General features: G+C 36.4%; 1 protein-coding gene across 3 annotated transcripts in view; it reads left to right on the forward strand.

Moving 5' to 3' along the window:
* Positions 1 to 529: 529 nt before the first annotated feature.
* The window catches only part of NUF2 (NUF2 component of NDC80 kinetochore complex), a 51198-nt gene continuing 26605 nt past the window's right edge, over positions 530 to 25122 (forward strand). Inside the window, exons 1-10 of one of the 3 annotated variants that reach the window (XM_005904121.3) lie at positions 530 to 663; positions 4565 to 4699; positions 6575 to 6649; positions 7601 to 7677; positions 8175 to 8236; positions 17657 to 17754; positions 18911 to 18984; positions 21197 to 21293; positions 22406 to 22468; positions 24765 to 24902. In XM_005904121.3, coding sequence (XP_005904183.2) covers positions 4577 to 4699; positions 6575 to 6649; positions 7601 to 7677; positions 8175 to 8236; positions 17657 to 17754; positions 18911 to 18984; positions 21197 to 21293; positions 22406 to 22468; positions 24765 to 24902 — 807 coding nt within the window. In that variant the 5' untranslated portion in view covers positions 530 to 663; positions 4565 to 4576. Of the gene's footprint in view, positions 668 to 758; positions 945 to 4564; positions 4700 to 6574; positions 6650 to 7600; positions 7678 to 8174; positions 8237 to 17656; positions 17755 to 18910; positions 18985 to 21196; positions 21294 to 22405; positions 22469 to 24764; positions 24903 to 25122 lie in introns of those variants that run through there. The other 2 variants (XM_070363109.1, XM_070363118.1) reach the window with 2 other exon arrangements.

A 25122-nucleotide genomic window follows, 5' to 3' on the forward strand; every position in this document is an offset into this window, starting at 1 on the left:
TCAATGGACATGAGTTTCAGCAAGCTCGGGGAGTTAGTGATGAACAGGGAAGCCTGGCGTGCTGCAGTCCATGGGGTCGCAAAGAGACATGACTGAGCGACTGAACTGAAAAGAGATAATACCTGTAAGCATCCAACACAGAACCCGGGGGCTCTGTTCAAAAAACATCAGCATTATTACCACTCTGAGTCTCTATGACTTACCTTGCCCCATTGACAGCCCCACGTGCTCCTTTATTTGTTACCCGGAGCTTAGCTTAAGTCTCCAGAAACCCTCTATTCACTTTCGCTCTTTATCTCTAAAGCCAAACAAGTCCACTGACCTCGGGAATTCCGCGGCAACGCCGGGTTACTTCCCCAAACCGCGGCTCTGCCACTTCCTGCAGAATCCAATTCCGACTGGACGTCAACTCCGCGAAAAAATAGTTCCGCCTACAGCCCAGCGTTCTCTCTCGCAACTCCAGCGCCAAACCGTTCTAAGCATATTGAGCCCAGCCGGTACCCGGCGCGATCGGAGCGCAGGAAGTGGGCGGGGCGGAACGGGGAGGGACTTCCAGGAGGAGGCGGCTGGTTTGAAAATTGACAACGGTCGATGTTTGCTGACTTTTGATTTCGCGTGTAGCTGCTCCACGGACTCGCCGCCGTCCTGTGGGCGGCTGCTGCGGTAGGTGAGAGCAAAAAGTCACGCGTGGACGGAGTCCGGGAGACAGTGTGTGCTCTCTCGCTCTGGAGCCACGGGCCTGACAGTGTTTTCGTTACACGCGTCGCTGGGGAGGAGGCTGCAGAAGCCCGCCTTTGGGTGGTGCGGGTGAGCGCATAGGTCTTTTTGGTTAGATTTTAGTCCCCAAAACAATCTGAACTAATTTCCTACGAAACGACTGTCTGCCGTCTGGGACAGCAAAGATTACTCGAGAAGAAACTTGAGGTGCAGCTGGTCAGTTGAAGGTTGTATTTCTATGTTTTTAACCGATTTATTTAGAAGATAATGGGGTTCCAGATGCTGTCATAAATCTCCGTTACTCAAACATCGCTTAACCAAAGTCAAAACCAAAAATCGAAAGGCTAATATATCATGTTGTTTTTGTTGTTCAGTTGCCAGGTCGTGTTCTTTGCGATCCACTGGACCAAGCTGTGGTGTGATATTAGAAATATCATGCTTAATCCAAAAGTCAGAGGAAGAGGGCGGTGTATATATAGCGCTTTTCGTGCATGGCACGATCATTTTTCCCTGAATAACTTAAGGAAACTTAATTTTTTGAGGTTGGGACTCTTTTCTCTTTGTTTAGCAGCGGTTCCCTGGGGTTTTGATTTCCACGATCTAGTTTATTTTAGAAAAATGAACCTACTGTGCGCTGGTTGTGGTGTTGCAGATAATGGGACACCGAGAGGTGATTAGCAGTAAATGGCCTGCTACTTTACATAATAGGTCATTTATATATTTTATCTCGGAGAGGCAGTGGCACCCCACTCCAGTACTCTTGCCTGGAAAGTCCCATGGATGGAGGAGCCTGGAAGGCTGCAGTCCATGGGGTTGCTGAGGGTCGGACATGACTGAGCGACTTCACTTTTCACTTTCATGCATTGGAGAGGGAAATGGCAACCCACTCCAGTGTTCTTGCCTGGAGAATCCCAGGGACGGGGGAGCCTGGTGGGCTGCCGTCTACGGGGACGCACAGAGTCGGACACGACTGAAGTGACTTAGCATACTTTATCTTACCAGAGAGCTCAAACTGGATTGGAAGGCCTCTCCACCTATCTTTTTCTCTCCCTCTCCTCCTTGTTCCATTCTCCCTCCTTCTCTCCACACACTCGTGAATAAATTGGAACTGAAATTGTACTATCAAAGAAAGATAGAAGTTAGATAGGAGAGGTGGTTTCAAAGGGAAACATTGGAAGTTTGGGAAATGTCCTGGAGGAGACTAACTTGTAACAGAAAATTGATTAGGTTATTAAATTGTGGAAGTTTTTCAAAGCCAAGCAGAAACATTTGAATTTGATGGGATGGGTAGAGCAAGTAATTATTTTTGTAAAGATGTTACCTGATGCATTTGTTGTTCTATGCAGATTAACCTGATAGCAAAGTGCTCAAGACTTTAGAAGGGAGAGATGTGTGATAATAATTATGAAGATATTGTATTTTGCACCTCTTTCTCTATTGGAATAATCTCTGATCCAGATATATTAATAGTTTGTTTTGGAAAAATGACTTTTTCTGCAGTCTTTGGGCAATGATTTTTAAATCTATGACTTAGATGAAAATACAGAATGCATATTAATGGTAAAAGGGACATATAACATGTGAGGTATCAGAATCTGGATACAAAAAGATTCTGACAGTAAGAGTTGGACTGTGAATAAAGCTGAGCGCCGAAGAATTGATGCTTTTGAACTGTGGTGTTGGAGAAGACTCTTGAGAGTCCCTTGGACTGCAAGGAGATCCAACCAGTCCATCCTAAAGGAGATCAGTCCTGGGTGTTCATTGGAAGGACTGATGGTGAGGCTGAAACTCCAATACTTTGGCCACTTCATGCAAAGGGTTGACTCATTGGAAAAGACCCTGATGCTGGGAGGGATTGGGGGCAGGAGGAGAAAGGGAGGACAGAGGATGAGATGGTTGGATGACATCACTGACTTGATGCACATGAGTTTGGGTGATCTCCCGGAGTTGGTGATGGACAGGGAGGCCTGGCATGCTGCAATTCATGGGATTGCAAAGAGTCGGACATGACTGAGCAACTGAACTGAACTGAACTGATCTGATAGAAGGAAAGTCTGGAATTATGAAATTCAATAATAGGAAATGCAAATTATGAAATTCAATAGTATGAAATAGGAATAATGGGAAATTCAATCATAGGAAATACAAATCCTTAAGGTTCAAATAATCAGTTATGTAAAAAGAGCATGGAGAAGTCCTGGCTTGTGGACTACAAAGTCATGTAAGAAGTCGTGGAGAAGTGGGCTACGTTGAAAAAGTTCTGGGACTTAGAGTCAGACGCACACATACACACATATGTTTGTCAGTAAGTGTTATAGTAGCATTAGATCAGCAGTGACTGTTGCCAACTATATTGATATTCCACCGTAATCAGACCATATCTGGAGTATTATGTTCAGTTTGAGCATTACATTTTAAGAAGACACTCATGAAATAGTTTTAGAGGAAAGTGAGCAGAATGATAGTTTCTAAAACAGTCATAAATGGAGTGGCTATTCTTAAACTATACTTACTTTAGATCAGAGAGGACTAAATAGAGAGATATGATAGCTTTCTTCACATTTTTGAAAGTGAAGTCATGTGACCAAGGATTAATAAATTCTATTTAGTTGTAGTGACAGGAAGTAGGACCAGAAGATGAGTTATAACAAACAGATTTCTGTATAGTATTAGAAAGAGTTATCTGATTATTAGAGCCATACTAAGGTGGACAAAAAGTTGCTTTGAGAGTGAATTCTGTGATGTTTTAAATTTTTAAGCAGAACTGGGAAGTTATTTGTCAATCACCTTTCAGGGTGTTTAGCAGCATGCTGGGGTTGCTACCCACTAGATTCCAGTAGCATCCTCAGTCTAGTGCTGACAACCAAAACTGTCTCCAAAACTGTGAGAGCAACTGCTCTAGGAGGACACAGGTGTGAATATTTCACTATTGAAGGACATTGTAGGGAGTGGTTTTTTTGTTATTTTGTTTTTCAAGTTCTCACTCTGGTGATTGGAAATCCTGCCAGTTACAGCTATTCATGGGCTTCCCTGGTGGCTCAGACGGTAAAGAATCTACCTGCAGTGCAGGTGACCTGTGTTCAATCCCTGGGTCAGGAAGATCCCCTGGAGAAGGGAATGGCAAGCCACTTCAGTATTCTTGCCTGGAGAATTCCATGGTCAGAGGAGCCTGGTGGACTACAATCCATGGTGTTGCAAAGAGTGATGATGACATGACTGATGACTTTTACTCACTTACAGCTATTCTATTCGTACTCTGTTTTTTTCTCTCTGGTCCTGCTTACATCTTAAACCTTATTAATCATCTCACTGTGTGTCATTAAATAGAATGTCAAATCAGAGTACAGTACAGCTTATTATTTATTTACCCTATGTTGCTGTTGTTTGTGTATAGATGCTGCTGATAGTCCTACCTATATATTTTACTTTGAAGATTAATTCTCAGGATCTTATTGAACTCTGCCTCCCAAACTTTAAAAAAACAAACAAACAAAAAAAACCCCCAAAAACATAGTTTCTTATCTGTGTGTTCAACCTAAGTCCTCTTTCCCATGAAAAAGAAAACAGTATTAGTTAAATTAGAAAATGACTGTGTTGCTTTAGAATAAAAGCTGTTTTAGAATATATATGTGTGTGTGTGTGTGTGTGGTGTGTGTGTGCATGTGTTTATATTTGTTTTTAATGTCACCTTACTAGGATGTGTGACGGTTTGATGATAGCACCACCATGCATACAGCTCAACCCTGACTTGTTAATTTTGTCCTTACATTTGTCATCTTCCAGTTGGTGAGAACTGCTGGTTGTGCCATGTTTCTGACCTTTGTTTTTAATTCCTTCAAACCAACAGGGGACTCCCAAGATGGAAACTTTGTCTTTTCCCAGATATAATGCAGCTGAAGTTGTGGTTCATATTCGAAACAAAATCTTAACAGGAGCCGATGGTAAAAACCTCTCCAAGAATGATCTTTCTCCAAATCCCAAGGTAAAACGTGATTCTTTTTGCATGTGGTTAGTATACAGGCCACATGAGGTCTGTAATGTGTGGGGAAAGGCATGTATATCACTGTTTGATATAGGCTAGTAACTTTAATCCAGAGAAAATCTCTCAACTGGAGTTATTTTAAAATAACACTGTTTTTATGTGGGGCAACTTCTGCATTCCCATTAGGAATTCAAGTCTTTAATGCAGTTGTTTTCTTCCAAAAAAAGCTTATAAACCATAGATGTATTACAGTATATTAAATTTTTTATTATGGACAGGGAGGCCTGGCGTGCTGCGATTCATGGGGTCGCAAAGAGTCGGACACGACTGAGCGACTGAACTGAACTGAACTGAAAATTTTTATTATTGGAGTAGTGGTCTGAGGGTATCATTTATTGGTAAAGCTTGAAGGAACTTACTCCAGGTGGTTTCCAATCACAAAAAGTGCTTAGAAGCAATCTTCTTGGGAAGCTTACAGATTAATTTTCTTGCATTATGCTCCAACGGGGAATTGACTTGTTTTGACAGGTAGTGTTTTTTTTATGTCTTTAGTTGTTAAATGCAAAAATGAACTATTCATGTGTCACAGAAAATCCCAAAGTCTCCTTCCATTTTCCTGTGTTCATCTTGAAGTGATAACATAATAAAACCTGGTTTAATGATGTAGAACTTAAACTTTTTGATCTTGATGACTCTGTAATCCTTTAAAATGGAAGGAATAATCTCAGAATAAACAAACTTGTTTGTATATGGATGAGAAAAGGTTCTATAGGCCAGTATTTGGGAATTGCTGATTTAGAAGATGAAAGTTAAAAATCCCATACTATCCTATTAAATGTATACCTCCTGAATCATAGTAGTCCCTTAAACAACTAAACATCTTAATTAACATCTGAGGCATCAACCAAGGTTTCCCATGTTCTTTTTAAAAACAAAACAATAACCCGGTGTACGAGACAGCAAAAGAGACACTGATGTATAGAACAGTCTTTTGGACTCTGTGGGAGAGGGAGAGGGTGGGAAGATTTGGGAGAATGGCATTGAAACATGTAAAATATCATGTAAGAAACAAGTTGCCAGTCCAGGTTCGATGCACGATACTGGATGCTTGGGGCTAGTGCACTGGGACGACCCAGAGGGATGGTATGAGGACGGAGGAGGGAGGAGGGTTCAGGATGGGGAACACATGTATACCTGTGATGGATTCATTTTGATATTTGGCAAAACTAATACAATTATGTAAAATTTAAAAATAAAATAAAATTAGAAACAAAACAAAACAAAACAAAAAACACCCTCATTATTTTTGTCGTATGTTTGATGACATGTTTTGAAAGACTAACCTATTCTTCCATTCCCTAATGTGGATAGATTGCCTGGATTGGATTTGAATATTCTTGTTATCATTCTGTGTATTAGCCTAAACAACTGATCTTATTGACCAGCACATATGACTTAGCACATATGAGCAAACTGATGAGTATATAAGGTGTTTTAAAATATGTAAAAATTAAGGATGAGATGTATGGAGAGAGTAACATGGAAACTTACAATACCATATGTAAAATAGATAGCCAGCGGGAATTTGCTGTGTGACTCAGGGAACTCAAACAGGAGCTCTAACGATCTAGAGGGGTAGGACGGGGAGGGGGGTTCAGGAGGGAGGGCACACGGGCGTACCTATGGCTGATTCTTGTTGATGTTTGACAGAAAACAGCAAAATTCTATAAAGCAATTATCCTTCAATTAAAAAATAAAGTGGCAAAAAAAAAAATATTTCAAGGGGGATGGAGTAATGTTGTCACTGTTTGTACCCGTTAACTACAGTAATGGTGATGGTACAGCAGAGTGTTAAAAGGCATTTTTCTGTTACAGCCTGAAGTCTTGCATATGATCTACATGAGAGCTTTACAGATTGTATATGGGATCCGACTGGAGCATTTTTACATGGTGAGTTTAAGATGAAGCAAAAATGTGTTCTTTTGCTGCATTTCTCCTGCTCACATTGAGTATTGGTTTTCAGGATAGGAAGTTCTTCACTTTATTTTTAGCAAAATCAAAGGCTTATTTAAAGTTAATGTCATTTACAAAGGAATCTTAGGTGTAGTTACGATTTATATTGGTAGCTTTACTAAAATGAAAACTATTACTGAAGACCTAGATAACACAAGTTATTGACTCCCTGCAGTTATTCACAGATTTACAGGCTTGTCTTCAGAGACTACAATAAGAAATAACAAAGTCTTCACAGATACTGTTCTCTTCTCAGGAAGGACTTCCAAATTAGAAAAATGCACTGAGATTGAAAAAACAGTTGAAATAAAGCAGTTGAGCTTTAAGCAAATTAGGTATTTCTAGTAGGAATATTATTTTTCTTAATCTTTCTTTACTATTATTGTTAAATCATCAGGGCATCAACTGAAGATGTACAAAAAAGCAATATCTGTAGAATCTCAATATATATTGTTTGAAAATCTAAGGGTTTGTTGTTTATTTGCTATGAAACCTTATTAAGGCTTAGTTTCTTTGTCTATAAAATAAGGTTAGTACTCTGTCCTACTGTTGTTATAAAAATTAAGAAGGAATATATGTTAAGAATATATTTATAATTTAGCAGAGTACCTGATATTTAGCAAATGCTAACCATTACCCCTTTATTTTTTCATTCATTTAAACAGTCTTTATTGAGCACTCACTATGAACTGAGCATTATTAAAATTAGTGACATGTCTAGTTTTGTGCCAGGATCTGCATTGCTTGTTTAAATTAATGATAGTAAGCAGCAGCAGCAAGTTAATATATTTTGATTTTAATCTGTGATTAAACTTTCTTGAGGTTGAAAATTTTTCTCATTTTGTCTGATCAATTTGTAACTTGGATTTTGTGATGCATTACGTTTAGATGCCAGTGAACTCTGAAGTCATGTATCCACATATAATGGAAGGCTTCTTACCAGTCAGCAATTTGTTTATCCATTTGTAAGTAGAGAGTCATTATTTTCTTAGTCCACATTCATATTTATATTACATTTGGCTTTCTTAAAGACATGATTTTCTTTGGAAAGGAATTTCTACCATTTTTCTCTCTACTCCCTCCCATAAACATTCAAAATTGTACATTTCCAGCAAATACAGCTAACTGCCCCCACTTCAGTTCTTTCAGTTGATGTATTAAGATACTGTGAGTCTAAAAGTATTAGTTTTGCATCTTAGAGAGTCCTAGTACTTCCAAGAGTGTGTGTTGTTTATTAGACTCTATAACTATACCTTCGTATTACATGAATACTTGTGTAATATACAGAAAAAGTAGGTTTCAGTGCTATATGATTATGTATTGTAGTAGACTTCTGACTCTGTCCTTTGACATTGAGAAATATATCCAGAAATCTTTCTGATAAAAAGAAGTTTATCCTGTTTGACTTAGTATGTAATTCAAAAGATGCTTTTCAATATACTTGCTCCACTTTATCTTCAAGGGACTCATTTCTGCCCATCTGTCGGGTGAATGACTTTGAGATTGCTGATATTCTATATCCAAGTAAGTGAAAATTAAAACAATTTCTAATGTTTGGCCTTAATCTAACATTTTACCTTTCTATCAATAATGTGAAAATAGAAAGACTTAAAGGAACTTGGATTTAGAAAGTGTGTCTTGATTCTCAAGGATGAACTTTTTAATATCCCATTATTGGACATTTTTCCTTTATAAAGTCACAGAAAAGCTGTTTTTTTGGTTAATTTTTCTTAACTCCTTACATTTGAAAATGTTCTGTAAATTTGAGATTATGAATGCAAACAATATGCAAGCTGTGGTGTTGCATAATGAATTAATCATACCAGTTTTATCAAATATCATAATTACTTTTTACCTTGAAGAAAACACCAAAAGGTGATAATGATAAACACTGATAATCATGATAATCATTATATTATATTAAAATGTAAAGTTCTCCTAATTTTGTGTCTCTTAATTTATTTGACTCTTTAGCATTTACAAATCAAGTTATTTTATGTTTCAAGATATTAGGTGTACTATATAAAAATTTATTTTTTATCCCATTTTGGATCTCTTTTTTTGTTGTTTATTGGCATATAAATTATAGAAAATAAAAATTCACTAATTTTAAATGCATAACTGAATAAATCTTAGCAAATGTATATAGTAATATAACCAGCACCACAGTCATGACCCCTCAAAGTTCCCTTATATCCCTTTGCAGTTAGGTTTCTTTGGTCATGCACTTAACCTGCAAGCACTAATCTACTTTTTATCACTATAATATTTTGACTTTTCAGAACCTCATGTAATTGAAATCATATAGACTATAGTCTTTTGTGTCTGGCTTCTTTAATTTAGCATAGTGCTTTTGAGATTTGTCCACGTTATTGCATTTATTAGTACTTTGTCCTTTTATTTTAGAGTAGCAGTCTATCATAAGTATACAGTTTATTTATCCATTGTCCAGTTGGTAAGACATTTGAATTGCTTCCAGTTTTGGCTGTTGTGTATAAAGTTGCTGTGAACATTAGTGTACAAATCTGTGTATGCACATATTTTCATTTCTATGGATAAAGGTTGCTGTTGTTGTTCAGTTGCTCAGTCTTGTCTGACTCTTTGTGACCTCATGGACTACAACACACTAGGCTTCCCCGTCCTTCACCATCTCCCAGAGCTTGCTCAAACTCATGTCCATGGAGTCAGTGATGCCATCCAACCATCTCGTCCTCTGTCGTCCCCTTTTCTTCCTGCTTTCAATCTTTCCCAGCATTGGGGTCTTTTCTAATGAATCGACTTATCACATCAGGTGGCCAAAGTATTGGAGCTTCAGCTTCAGCAGCAGTCCTTCCAATGAATAGTTAGGACTGATTTTCTTTAGGATGCACTGCTTTGATCTCCTTGCAGTCCAAGGGACTCTCAAGAGTCTACTCCAACACCACAAATCAGAAGCATCAATTCTTCGGCATTCAGCCTTCTTTATGGTCCATCTCTCACATCCATACATGACTACTGGGAAGACCATAGCTTTGACTATATATATCTTTGTTGTCAAAGTGTTTTCTCTAATTTTTAATATGCTGTCTAGGTTGGTCATAACTTTTCTTCCAAGGAGCAAGTGTCTTTTAATTTTGTGGCTACAGTCACCATCTCCAGTGATTTTGGAGCCCAAGAAAATAAAGCCTGTCACTGTTTCCATTCTTTCCCCATCGTTTGCCATGAAGCTATGGGACTGGATGTAATGATCTTGGGTTTTTGAATGTTGAGTTTTAAGCCAGCTTTTCACTCTCCTCTTTCACCTTCATCAAGAAACTCTTTAGTTCCTCTTCACTTTCTGCCATAAGAGTGGTGTCATCTGCATATCTGAGGTTATTGATATTTCTCCTGGCAATCTTCATTCCAGCTTGTGCTTCATCCAGCTCGGCATTTCACATGATGTACTCTGCATATAAGTTAAATAAGCAGGGTGACAATATACAGCCTTGACGTACTCCATTTCCTATTTGGAATCAGTCTGTTGTTCCATGTTCAGTTCTAACTGTTGCTTCCTGACCTGCATACAGATTTCTCAAGAGGCAGGTCAGGTGGTCTGGTATTCCCATCTCTTTCAGAATTTTCCACAGTTTATTGTGATCCACACAGTCAAAGGCTTTGGCATAGTCAATAAAGCAGAAATACATGTTTTTCTAGAACTCTCTTGCTTTTCCCATGATTCAGCGGATGTTGGGAATTTGATCTCTGGTTCCTCTGCCTTTTCTAAAACCAGCTTGAGCATCTGGAAGTTCACGATTCACGTATTGCTAAAGCCTGGCTTGGAGAATTTTGAGCATTACTTTACTAGTGTGTGAGATGAGTGCAATTGTGTGGTAGTTTGAGCATTCTTTGGCATTGCCTTTCTTTGGGATTGGAATGAAAACTGACCTTTTCCAGTCCTGTGGGCACTGCTGAGTTTTCCAAATTTGCTGGCATATTGAGTGCAGCACTTTCACAGCATCATCTTTCAGGATTTGGAATGGCTCAACTGGAATTCCATCACCTCCACTAGCTTTGTTCGTAGTGATGCTTCCTAAGGTCCACTTGACTTCGCATTCCAGGATGTCTGGCTCTAGGTGAGTGATCACACCATCGTGATTATCTGGGTCGTGAAGATCTTTTTTGTATAGTTCTTCCATGTATTCTTGTCACCTCTTCTTAATATCTTCTGCTTCTGTTAGATCCATACCATTTCTGTCCTTTATCGAGCCCATCTTTGCATGAAATGTTCCCTTGGTATCTCCAATTTTCTTGAAGAGATCTCTAATCTTTCCCATTCTGTTGTTTTCCTCTATTTCTTTGCATTGATTACTGAGGAAGGCTTTCTTATCTCTCCTTGCTATTCTTTGGAACTCTGTATTCAGACAGGATAAATACTAAAAGTAGAAATGCTGGTTTACACAGTAAGCACATGCTTAACCTTTTAGGAAACTCCAAACTGTTCTTCTAAGTGGCTGTATCGTTATGCTCTAGTGCATTGCCGTTGGCAGTATGTGATAGTTTCAATTCCTCTACATCCTTCTTGTACTCGATACTGTAGGTTTTTAATTTGACATGCTAAAGGCTGTCTCTGGGTTTCCCAGGTGGCACAGTAGTAAAGAATCCACCTGCTAATGCAGGAGACACAAGTACATGGGTTTGAGTCCTGGGTTAGGGAAGATCACGTGGAGTAGGAAATGACAACCTACTCCAGTATTCTTGCCTGGAAAATTCCATGGACAAAGAAGCATGGTGGGCTACAGTACAGGGATCACAAAATGTGGGACATGACTGAGCCCACATGCACGCAAAGATTGTCTAGTTATATTTCATGGTTTCAATTCACATCTCCCTCATGGCTAGATAATAATGAGCAAACTTTCATATGCTTATTTGCTGTCCATATATCTTTGGTGAAGTATCTATTTGAATTAGTTAGCTACTTTTAAAAAATTGAATTGTTTGTCGTATGATTGAGTTGGAAGATTTCTTCAGTATTTTGGAAACAAGTAGTTTATCAGATACGTGTTATACAGATTTTTCCCTTGGTCTGTTACTTGCTTTTTCAGTTTCATAACCATGTCTTTTCAAAAGCAAGATGTATTTCAGTTTTGAATATTCTAACTGATATTTTTTCTTTTGTCATTCATAAAACTATTTTTTGCATTTTATCAGAAAATCTTGGCCTCAAGGATTTATTTGGCTAAATTTTACTCCTTTATTTTGCTGTAAGTGTATTATAGTTTCAGCCTTTATTATTTAATGCCTAAATTTTTGAATATCATGTGAGGCAAAGGGCAAGGTTCATTTTTTTCCTTTATGCATATGATTCTCAAAGTATTCTAGCGTCACTCACTGAAAAGTTTATCCTTTTGCCGTTGAACTACCCTGGCACTTTTGTCAAAAGTAATTGATTCTGCACATCTATTAGGATGGCAGAAATCTAAAACACTGACAATACCAAATGCTGCTGAGGAAGGATATGGAACAACAGGAACTTTCATTTATCACTTGTGGGAATGCAGCCTTGGAACACGGTTGTCAGTTTCTTACAAAGCTAAGTGTATTCTTACTGTATGATCTAATAGTCACTTGTCTTGGTATTTATCCAAACATCTAGAAAGCTCATGTCCACACAAAAACCTGCTAACATCTTTTTGCAGCTTTATTCATAATTGTCAAAACCTAGAAGCAAGCAAGACATCCTTCAGTAGGTGAATGGTGAAATAGTACATCAAGCCAGGGGAATAGTACTTAGTGCTATAAAGAAATGAGTTATGAAGCAATAAAAAGACATCAGGAATCTCAGATGCGTATCACTAAGTATAAGAAGTCAGTCTGCAAATGCTATTTGCAGTACTATTACAATTATGACAATCTGAAAAAGGCAAAAACTATGAAGATAGTAAAAAGATCATTGTTTGCCAGGGACTGTGGGGGGAGAAAGAATAGATAGCCAGGGCAGAGAGGATTTTTTACAGCAGTGAAACTATCCTGTATCATACTGTAGTTATACACTGTTATATTTGTGTCCAAACCTTTGTCATATATATGGAATTTAGAAAGAAGATAACGATAACCCTGTATGTGAGACAGCAAAAGAGACACAGATGGATAGAATAGTCTTTTCGACTCTGGGAGAGGGCATGGGTGGGATGATATGGGAGAATGGCATTAAAACATGTATAATATCATATGTGAAACAGATCGCCAGTCCAGGTTCGATGCATGAGACATGGTGCTCAGGGCTGGTGCACTGGGATGACCCTGAGGGATGGGATGGGGAGGAAGGTGGGAGGGGGGTTCAGGATGGGGAACACATGTACACCTGTGGTAGATTCATGTCAATGTATGGCAAAGCCAATACAATATTGTAAAGTAAAAATAAATAAATAAATAAAAAGGCCTATACCTTTGTCAAAATCCATAGAATGTACAGACTTATACGTACATTCCAAGAGTGAATTCTGATGTAAACTATGAACTTTGACTAATAATGACATGTCAGTGTAGGTTCATCTTTTGTCACAAATGTATCACTCAGGTGGGGGATGTTGATAGTGGAGTAGGCTATATCAGGACGTGGAATACATGGAAACTCTACTTTCTGCTTAACTTTTCTGTGAACCTAAAGCGTGCTAAAGATTCTGCATTACAGTATACTAACGCATATATATGGAATTTAGAAAGATGGTAACAATAACCCTGTGTACGAGACTGCAAAAGAGACACCGATGTGTAGATAAGTCTTATGGACTCTGTGGGAGAGGGAGAGGGTGGGGAGATTTGGGATAATAGCATTGAAACATGTATAATATCATGTATGAAACGAGTCACCAGTCCAGGTTCGATGCACGGTACTGGATGCTTGGGGCTGGTGCGCTGGGACGACCCAGAGGGAGGGTAGGGGAGGGAGGAGGGAGGAGGGTTCAGGATGGGGAATGCGGGTATACCTGTGGCGGATTCATTTTGATATTTGGCAAAACTAATACAATATTGTAAAGTTTAAAAATAAAATAAAATTTAAAACCTGTTTAAAAAAAAAAAGATTCTGCATTAAAAAGTCAGTTAATATATATATTTCTGGCTGCATTCTTTGCTCCGTTGATCTCTATGTCTGTTTCTGCACTAACCATACTGTCTTGATTACTTTAGCCTTTATAGTAAGTCTGGAAATCAGGCAGTGTTTAAGTTCTCCAACATTGTTCTCTATTTCATAATTGTTTTAGTTATTCTGGACTTTTGTATTTTCATATAAATTTTAGAGTTAGCCGGTCACTTTTATGCTCCTCTACCCTCCATAATCTCCTAGAATTTTGACTGAGATTACTTTGAATGTATAGTTCATTTGGTGGATAATTGAGACAACTTGATAATATTAGGTCTTGTAATCCAAGTGTATTTACCTCCATTTATTTAGGTTGTCTTTAATTTTTCATGACTATGTTTTATTATTTTCAGAGTACAGGTCATACACATTTTGTTAAATTTATCTGTAAGTGATGTATATTTCTTTCAGTTTAAATTTTGAATTGATTGGTCATTACTAGTGTAGAGAGACAATTGATTTTTATATGTTGACCTTATTTCTAATAGATTTTTAGAATAGATTCCTAGGGTTTTCTACACTGGCAGTCCAGTTATTTGAGAACAAAGACAGTTTTACATCTTGCCAATCTAGATGTATTTTACCTATTATTCTTTCCTTCTGCAGTGGCTAGGACTTCTAGCATAATGTTGAATAAAATGTTGAGAGTATGCATCATTGTGTTATTCCTGTTCTTCAGGGGAAAGCATTTAGGCTTTTATCAGGAAGTGTGTTAGTTATAGGATTTTCTTAGATGGCCTTTATCAGGGTAAGTAACTTCTCTTTGCATTTTGTATCATGAGTGGGTGTTCACTTTTGTTAAATTTCTGCTCTGCATCTAATGAGAAAATCATGTGAGTTCTCTTCTTCAGTCTAGTGGATTACATTGTTTGATTTTTTAATGTTAAGACAACTTTGTATTCAGGATGAACCCCATTTGCTTATGATATAGTGTTTTTTAACATATTGCTGAATTTGATTTGTTAATATTTTGTTGTGTTTTTGTGATCATGTTCATGAGAGCTATTGGTCTGTATTTTTTTTGTAATGCCACTGCAGTGACAAATTTGGGTATCAAGATTTTGCTGGCCTTTCAGGATGAGTTTATAGAGATTCCCTCTTTCATTTCCAGAAATAGTTATATAAAACTTGTATTCTTTCTTTCTTAAATGTTCGATAGAATTCACCAGTGAATTCAACTGGGATTGGAGTTTTCTCTGTGAATTATTAATTTTTTTTTTAATAAATAAAGGATTATGCTGGTTATTTCCAGAGCTACTAAATGAGCTTCTGTAGGTTACCTTTTTCTGAGAGTTTATCTATTTACTTTAAATGGGCAGATTTATTAACATAACATTGCTCATATTTTTCCTGTACCATTGAACAGTCTTAGGGGTCGGCAGTGATGTCCCTCTCTCATTTTGACATTAATAATTTGTTTCGTCATTCATTCACTTTTCCCTGATCAATCTGGCTAGAGGTTTATCAATTTTGCTGATCTTTTGAAAGAACCAGCTTTTTGTCTCACTAATTTTTGGGTATTTTATTTCTGTGTTTTGTTTTATTGGTTCTTGCGCTCATTGTTATTCCTTCTTTTTTCATGCTTACTTTGGGTTTTCTTTTCTTTCTTTTTTCCTCCAGCCTTTTAAAGATAGAAGCTGAGGCCATCAATTGAGACCTTTCTTCTTTCCTAACATAGATGTTTAGTGCTATAAATTTCCCTCTAGCTTTGCTTTAGCTGCATCCCATGAGCTTATTATAGATGTTTGAGTGATAGTTTCAATTCCTCTACATTTCTTTGGACTTGACACACACACACATGCATTTGTGATTATAAATTTAATTTTGTCTTCAACAGAGTAGTCCTGTGACACTCTGGCTTCGGGAATTGAGGCCACATCCCTTCTGAGATATCTTTTCTTTTTTGAAGTTATTTCAGGATTATCATTGGTCAAAGATCAATTTTTATCTAAATGCCTAATTTTGATAGTTCTTAGATCAAATGTATAGTTTAAAATAAAAATCCTTATGGCAATGGGTCCAAGATTTAGAGTTCTCAAAGGAGATTATTTCCTCACAGAGACAATGCAGAAACACTACAAACTTTGTCATTTCCCTGCATTTTTCCCCCTTAATCTACCATTTCACTAAGGATGTAGCCTTCCTAGAGTCCCACATCTTTTAGGGACCTCAGCTCCATTTCCCTGTGTCATGTGAGTCCAAGGTGTGATCAGCTGTTTCTTCATGAAAGTTAATAATCCAGACTAACTGCTTACTGAGCCTGGAGTTATTCTCTCTTGATTCTCATGTCTGGCTGTTTTTAATAAGACTTTCTCTTTATCACAAGTTTGCAGCCATTTGATTATCATGTGCCTTTGAAGATTTTATTTTTGTCCCCCTTCCTTAGATATGTTTATAGTTCCTTGGATATGTTTATGTGTATGTGTTAGTCACTCAGTCATGTCCAACTCTCTGTGACATCATAGACTGTGGCCCTCCAGGCTCCTCTGTCCGTGGAATTCTCCTGGCAAGAACAGTGGAGTCGCTTGCTATTTCCTCCTCCAGGGGATCCTCCTGACCCTCGGATTGAACCCACATCTCCTGCATTGCAGGCAGATTCTTTACCATCTGAGCCACCAGGGAAGCCTGGATATGTTTATAGTTTCTGTCAAATTTGGAAAATATTTAGCTATTCTATAAAAGTTTTTTCTACTGTTCCTTTTTGTAGGACTCTAATTACACATTTATTATGCTGCTTGATATTGTCCTTAAGTTCCTAAATACGCTATTCATCTTTTTCTCTCTGGCTTTCATTTTAGATAGCTTTTATTGCTATGTTTTCAGTTTCACTAATCCTTTCATCTGTAGATATAATCTGCCCTTAATCCTATCTATTGTATTTTTCATCTCAGGTATTTTATTTTTCAACTGTAAAAGTTTTATTTGGGTCTCTCTCCTTTCTGTCCTTATAATGCTATTGCTTTTCTGAACCTTCCTGAACAAACAGAATGTATTTGTAGACCATATTCATGAAGACTGAGTCAAGAAGATAGAGTTTTTATATATTCTAGCTTCCTTGGCCTCTTTAAACTTTAAAAATCCTAATTTTTTGTTCTCTCCAAACTCTAAATTCTGTTTTCATGTCTCAGCAATACCCAAGAGTTCTGTTTGTGATCTCCCCCAGGATATAGCCTAAAAATTCACTCAAGTGGTAGGCTAGTGCATTAGCAGGATTCAACTCATTTACCTTTCTTGGAAATTGCTATTGTATATTACTTATAGTTCAGTGTCTACACTGAGAAGGCAATGGCACCCTATTCCAGTACTCTTGCCTGGAAAATCCCATGGACGGAGGAGTCTGGTAGGTTGCAGTCCATGGGGTCTCGAAGAGTTGGACACGACTGAGCGACTTCACTCTCGCTTTTCACTTTCACGCATTGGAGAAGGAAATGCCAACCCACTCCAGTGTTCTTGCCTGGAGAATCCCAGGGATGGTGGAGCCTCGTGGGCTGCCGTCTATGGGGTCGCACAGAGTCGGACACGACTGAAGCGACTTAGCAGCAGCAGCAGTGTCTACAGCTTGTTATTTTATACTTTTTATCTGCTTTTCTGGTTGTTTAGGATGGGATAGTATATCTGGTCTCTGTTCTCTCATGGCCAAAAATGCTTTTTGTTTTTTGGGGTTTTTTTTAATTTAGATAATTGGGATCATTAAGTTAGAGCAGATATTCTGTACTTTGGTTAATTAGCATACAAATACTTTTGTTCTGTATACTATAAGCAGAATATATGGTGGGAGAAAATAAATTTTCACTTTTCTTGTTTCAAAGATTTATTTAAGGAGGCTTGCTTTCTATTTTTAGAGGCAAAACGGACAACTCGGTTTTTAAGTGGCATTATCAACTTTATTCACTTCCGAGAAGCATGCCGTGAGACATATATGGAATTTCTTTGGCAATATGTAAGATTCAAATGTATTTTGGGGATCATATACCAGTTCAGTAACATCATTTATACACCAATAGTATGTCTTGAAGTGATTGATACAGATAACTAATTTTTTATGGCCATTAGAATCAAATTTACATATTATATTTGAATGAAATTTCAAATTTAGTGAGTTTATCTCAGAATGAGATTTTCTTTTATATTTGGTATCATTAGGGAGAGGCTGGGTTTTTTATTTAAATTTTGTACCAGGGACTCCTTTTCCTTTATTAGGAAATGGAGGGGAAGACAATAGTGATAATCAAATTCTTTTTCTTTAGAGTTTAATAGATCGTGTACTGTTCTTTAAATAATTGAGAAATTTGAAGTTTATATTTGCTTTCTAAATAATGGCCTAATTAGGTGTTTTGTTCTGTTCATCTGTTTGCTCAGCATTGCATTATAAGAGTCAAATAAATCACTTTAAACTCCTTTCACCAACAATTTAGAGAATTTGGAAAGATTTTGGGTCATCTGTGTGATTTGTTCCCATCTGCCCTCAGTTTGGGGTACCATACTTTTAGAAAAGCACTTGGGTAACACCAGAGAATTAGTACTTAGACAAGTGAGCTACATAGATAAATATTTCCTTATACAAATCATGATCAGCCTATACCACCTAAACATCAAATACTTTCCAAAGCATACAGATGTGTGTGCCAACACATACTAACACACAATTTTGCTTGGCTAATTTCTCATTTTTTTTAAGATATGGCTCAGAGTTCTATCATTTCTGTGAACCCTCTGTGATACTCCTTCCCAGACATTACCCAAGTTGGGTTGAATGTCATTATATTCAGTCCTATGACAAGTTGTATATATTTATTTTTCTGACTCGTTAAAGAGACTGAACTATGTAAGTCCAGGGACTAAAAGTTAGTCTTCTTGGGAGTTATTCCTGGTACCTAGCACCATGATTAACTGTGTTAATAAGAACTCAACATTTGTATGTTGAATAAGTAAAGAAATTTCTAACTCATTTGTTATAGGTGCCTAATTCTTTCTTAAATTTCTTAATTCTCATGGTGAAAGTTGTAGAGTGTGCAAGTACTGGTGGATATTTTTTAAACACATCACTGATTATGTTGAAAACTGTTGATATTAAATTGTTAAAATTGCTTTAATAGAAATCTTCTGTGGACAAAATGCAGCAGTTAAATACTGCACACCAGGAGGCATTAATGAAATTGGAGAGACTTGAGTAAGTAGGAAATTTACAAATAAAATGCAATTTCAAAATGCAAAATGAAGATAGAGTATTTTACAATCTACAGTCTACTTCATCTCTTTTATCTTCCTTACTAAATAGAGTGTTTAATTAAGTTGACCTTTTTTGAAGAAGAAAAACTAGTGTGTGCTTCCTTTAACTCTTAAGATACACATAGTGTATTCTTTTATTTCTTTTCTTGTTGTTAGTGCATTAGCCAGACATGTTTAGAGCCATTAACCAACTCTCCTAAATTATATCTAGTGGTATTTATCTTATGTGTAAGCAGTAACTGACAGGATTCTCTTTCTTCCTTCAGATCAGTTAATTCTTTAAAATTTTTATTCCTTCAACAGAGGTTTATTGTTTAGTTTGTTTTATTTTGACTTAAAGGTCAGATAGGAGAAGAAATCATTCAAGGGTTATAATTCTTGGCTTTATATATATTGATTTTGAACAAAAGAATTTTTTTATCCCTTCTAATATGTTGATGTTTTGGGTTTTTCTGTTTCAGTTAAAAACTTTGTTTTTAGCCTGCTCTGGCATAAATTGCCTTTAGAGACAGCCCATTTCCTTCTCCAGGGGATCTTCCCGACCCAGGGATTGAACCCGGCTCTCCCGCATTGTAGCAGATGCTTTACCGTCCGGGCCACCAGGGAAGTTAGAGACAGCAGTAAACTGAAAAGACTGGGAGTAGGAGGCCAATAATAAAATTTAAGATGGCAGATTTGTACAGTGTTCAAATATCAACAACCTCAGATATCCAGATAATATGACTATAATGGCAGAAAGTAAAGAAGAACTAAAGAGCCTGTTGACAAGGGTGAAAGAGGAGAGTGAAAAAGCTGGCTTAAAACTCAACATTTAAAACGTTATGGCATCTGACCCCATCACTTGATTTCAAATAGAAGAGGAAAAGTGGGAGCAATGACAGACTTTATTTTCTTGGGCTCCAAAATCACTGTGGATGGTGACTGCATCCATGAAATTAAAAGATGTTTGTTCCTTAGAAGGAAAGCTATGACAAACTAGACAGAGTATTAAAAAGCAAAGACATCACTTTGCCGAGAAATGTTTGTAAAGTCAAAGCTGTGTTTTTTCCAGTAGTCATGTATGAATGTGAGAGTTGGGCCATAAAGAAGGCTGAGCACCGAAGAATTGATGCTTTCAAATTATGGTGCTAGAGAAGACTCTTGAGAGTTCCTTGGACTGCAAAGAGATCAAACAAGTCAAGGAAATCAACCCCAAATATTCATTGGAATGACTGAAGCTGAAGTTCCAACACTTTGGTCACATGATGCAAAGAGTCAATTCATGGAAGACTGATGCTCAGAAAGATTGAAGCAAAAGGAGAAGGGGATGGTAGGGAATGAGATGGCTAGCATCACGGACTCAATGGACGTGAATTTGAGCAAACTCCAAGAGACAGTAGAGAACAGAGGAGCCTGGCTTTCTACAGTCCAGGGGCTCCCAAAGAGTTGGACATGACTTAATGACTGAACAACAACAAAATTTATGATAAACCAAGTCAAAAGAGAAATGGCAAACTGGAAGTGAAATTTGCAACATTTGCAGCAAAGCGTTTCAATCTCTAATAATGCCCATGTAGTATTCCTAAAATACAAAGAACTACAAACTGATGGGAAAATATAATTTTAAAAATGGGCAAGGAATTTACAGAGGATTAAGTGCAAATACTAATTAAAAATATGTAAAAATCATTAAACTCAATAGCAGTCAAGGAAATGAAAATTAAAGTAACAATTTTATACCACATATCACATATCAAAAACTAAAGTTGAGAGCATTCATATGGAAGAGACTAGAACATGTGAAAGTGCTCTTAGGAAGGATTTGTGGAGCAAAACAAATGGATGATACAGTAGAGAGATGTGAGGAAGTGAGAGCCACAGAAAGATGGACTCAGCACTAAAATTAGGAGTGGAGTTAGGGTAGATGTGTATGCAGATGAGTCCATACATAGATTGGTGGCAGAAATTTAGAGTTCATCTGATTTTTATTTTTGCTGGATCACAGAGTCCAGGTCATGGATTTTAAATTATTGTCATGTGGAAGGATGAGAATTCAGAAACATGAAAGCAGATAGTTTTTTTTCACTTAAGTTGTTGAAGAGCAGAGACCTTTTTTGGACTTTCTAGGTTAAGAACTTGATACATCTTATTTTAACTTACTTTGCTGTGTTCAGTTCTGTTCCAGTTGAAGAGCAGGCAGAGTTCAAGCAGCTTTCAGATGATATTCAGGAGCTGCAGCAATCGCTGAATCAAGAGTTTCGTCAAAAAACGGTATCTAAGCAGGGTACCCAAACCTGGTGCCCGGGTATCCAGCCTGGAGGGATGGGGTGGAGACGGAAATGAGGGGGTTTGGGATGGAGGGGCACACGTATACCTATGGCCGATTCAGACTGGTATATGGCAGAAACCATCACAATATTGTACAGTAATTATCCTCCAATTAAATAAATAATAATAATAATATATCTTTTATATATATTTACGTATATAAAAAATAATAAAATAAAAACGGTGTCTATTGTTAGACATCTTAAATCTTTTTCAAAAGTTTTTTGTATATGTGATATGGAGGGGCCAACAGCACATTACTTTCAGTTACTAAACAAATAGGATATATTGTTCACCTTACAATGAATATATATTTCTGTTGTCCAGGTCAACAGAATTTTAAGTATTGATGGTGTCAAGGGTATATGCTATCTTGTTGACTAGAATTAAGATTTTTTTCTGTATCTAATCCTGATGTTTGTAAATTGTGCACCGAGGCACCCTGGGTGCTACAGCAAGCCCTCAAGGGTGCTTCAGGATATTTTAAATTTTAAAGGAAAACAACATTCAGCATCTGTCATACACTGCTTGAATATCTAGCTCAAGGCGGTTCACAGTTTCAACAAGAACTCGTGTTACCTTCCTTTCATATCTTTTGAACCTGGGTTTTTGGCTTTTGCCATAATAAAAAGCAAGTGCTGTGTGAATATTATCATGCAATAGGAAATGAGAATTGCCTGTGACCCATGGTTCTAAGATGTGTACAGTACTCAGTTTTACAGTATACCATACCCATCCAATTTGGAAGTAGTTGTAGCTGTTTAAGAATAAAATAAAAATAGTATTTTTCTTTCAATTTGCATGTATTACTTTTTCAAGGGGCTACTAAGTTGTTAGGACATAAATACTCAGTTATTTGAATTTAATGACCCAATAAAGGATCTGTTAGGGGTTTATTATGGCCTTAGGGTCATAATGAACAGAGAAAGTTTGAGAATTATCTGGTCTGATCTGTTTAATTCCTCTACTTTCTGACTTCTGTTTTGTGAAAAAGCATTGACTAAATTTAAATCTGTTTCAATCACTGTAAAATAGTTGTTTGCTTTTTTCCCTAGATAGTGCTGCAAGAGGGAAATTCACAAAAGAAATCAGATATTTCAGAGAAAACCAAGCGTTTGGTAAGCATCTTTTCATTTAACTAGCATTTAAGGTTTGAATCTTGTGTGTAGGAGTATTTTAACTGTGCATTATTATTAAATGTTTCTCTCTTTCTTCCCTTTAAGTGAAGCTAATTTAACTTTTTCCAATAGAATAGATGACTATTGTTTTAAAAAATACAGAAACACAGAAATGCATGACAAAAGTAAAAATCACCTGCAAGTTCACCAATCAGATACATGTCACAGATTACATTTCTCTAAGCAAATATACATATATATTTGTAATTTTACATAAATGATATTATACTCTATGTGACTCAAACCTGCTTTTTTTCACTTTATAGTATAAATAGTTATCATATCTATATAGATCTCCATTATTTTAATAACTGCACCTTAATGTCGATCCTGTGTCCTATTGATAGACATTCACATTGCTTCTAACTTTTTTGCTATTGAACAATAGCATACGTGTGCTACACACCTATACATGTACATGTATATTTGCCCACTAGGCTGCTTTTTATCTTAGTAGATTCCTAAATGTAGGGTTTTGGGGCTAAAGAGAATTACACTTAAATTTAGCCCATGTTGCCAAACTGACTTCTAAAAAGATATCAGTATAGAATATGAGAGTATTCCTTTCTCTGCATTGTTGTCAAAATTGGATATTTTTATGTTTTTTTTTTTCCTTTTTAATCTGTGTCATTCTTATAGAGGAATAAATGTCTCATCTTCATTTTGATTTTTTTGATTTTCAGTGATTTAGACCACCTATTCAGAGGTTTGTTGTTATTTCTTACTTTGTGAATTACCTGTTTATGTTCCTTTTTAATTTCACTTTTTTTTAAACCTCCATGAGTTACGGGTTTTAACTCCATTTGTCTTTCAAATTCATCATGTTTTCTTATTAGAAGGTTCATGTTTTTATGTAGTAAAATCGATAGACATAGCCTTTTACATTTGGGTTTAATTCTATGTATAGAAAGGCCTATCTCATTCCTCAGTTTTTTAATCCCATATTTTCTCATTGTACTTTTATGATTTCCCTATTATTTTGATATTTATATTTTATAACTATCTGAAACTTACTTTAGTATAATATATTCCTTATTTTTCTATCACTCTTTTTATTGCCAGATGTTTTTATCGAGTAGTATTGACTATGGTTCAATTTTATTCATTTCTCTGTCCCATTTAAATCGATATTAAAATCACTTTGTAGTTATATATAATATCAAATTTTAGAATTTTTGTGAAGGGACTAAAAGTGATAAAGAGTCAGTGCTAATATGAGGAAAATGATCTTTAATTTCATAGAGTATTAAAAGAGTAGATAACATGGTATGCTAAATTCTAATAATAAAATAACAAATATATTGTTTCAAACATTCAGTTTTGGCTTCTGAGTTAGTTGATGAAAAAGTGAGAACTTTAAAAAAATTTTTAGTTAATAATTTAGACAAATTATACAAGTAATACAGTAATACATTCCTGTTGTAAGTATATATATATATATATATAGAGAGAGAGAGAGAGAGAGAGAGAGATGAAAGACCCTCTCCTCTCAGCCAGCCTTACCAGTCCTTTTTCTGTGCTATTACGTGCACATGTATAGATGCATATACATACTTGTTGCTATTTTGTTCTGTTTTCATAGGACTGAATTTGTGTTATGTAAGAGAGTTCTCAGAGACCCTTCATTCAGTTCCCCAGATAGTCTGAAATTCAGAAGGAAATTTGTTTTAGTTCAATAGCCATATACTGAGTACCTTCTCAGTGCTCTTACTTTATTTGGGCTGTGGGAGAGCAAAAATAACTGTTCACAACCCCAGGTTGCTCAGTTAATTCAGAAACACATATTAAATGCATAATTATAATTATCACATACATGATGATACTGTTTATAGAAAGAATACAGAGTAGGTAGGAACAGGATTTTCAGAGGTTAATGGAAATTCATTTGCAGTACAGGAATCGGATGGCAGTATTCCGAGATCAGAGAGAGATCGCTTGTAATTGTCCAGACATAAGGCAGACTGGAATTACCAGATTGTAGGGTATAGTAGGAAGCTGGTGGAAGATGACACTGGACTGGAGGGTAAGAGCTACATGATGTTGTACAAGGGAGCCTGATCTCTGGCCTGTAGACAGATGTGAGCCATCAAGCAGGAATGTGATATGGTCAGAATTTAATATGTTGTTCTGACTACAACAAAAATAGAGCCATTTTCTTTTTTCTTTTCCATTATTATAGTGGCAAATCACTAGTTTTATTATTATATCTAATATATTTAAACGTTTTTTTCAACAGAATGAACTAAAATTGTCAGTGGTTTCTTTGAAAGAAATACAAGAGAATTTGAAAACAAAAATTGTGGATTCTCCAGAGAAAGTTAAGAATTATAAAGAAAAAATGAAAGATACAGTCCAGAAGCTTAAAAATTCCAGAGTGAGTTTTCTTTTTATTTTAATGCTTTTCTGTCCCTCTTTTATTTTTTAACAACTCTTGTTTAATCATGTGTTAATTTTCTAATTTCCAAATTATCTATACATCTCTCCCTCTTAGACTTTTTGCCCTTGTCTCTAAGTTTTAGCTCTTCTCTAAAGTGGATATAAGAAAAGAAGTATAATTTCAAGACATTTTTTTAAATTATGCAACAAATTTTTTT

The sequence above is a fragment of the Bos mutus genome, chromosome 3, assembly GCF_027580195.1.
Source record: "Bos mutus isolate GX-2022 chromosome 3, NWIPB_WYAK_1.1, whole genome shotgun sequence".
Lineage (NCBI taxonomy): Eukaryota > Metazoa > Chordata > Mammalia > Artiodactyla > Bovidae > Bos > Bos mutus.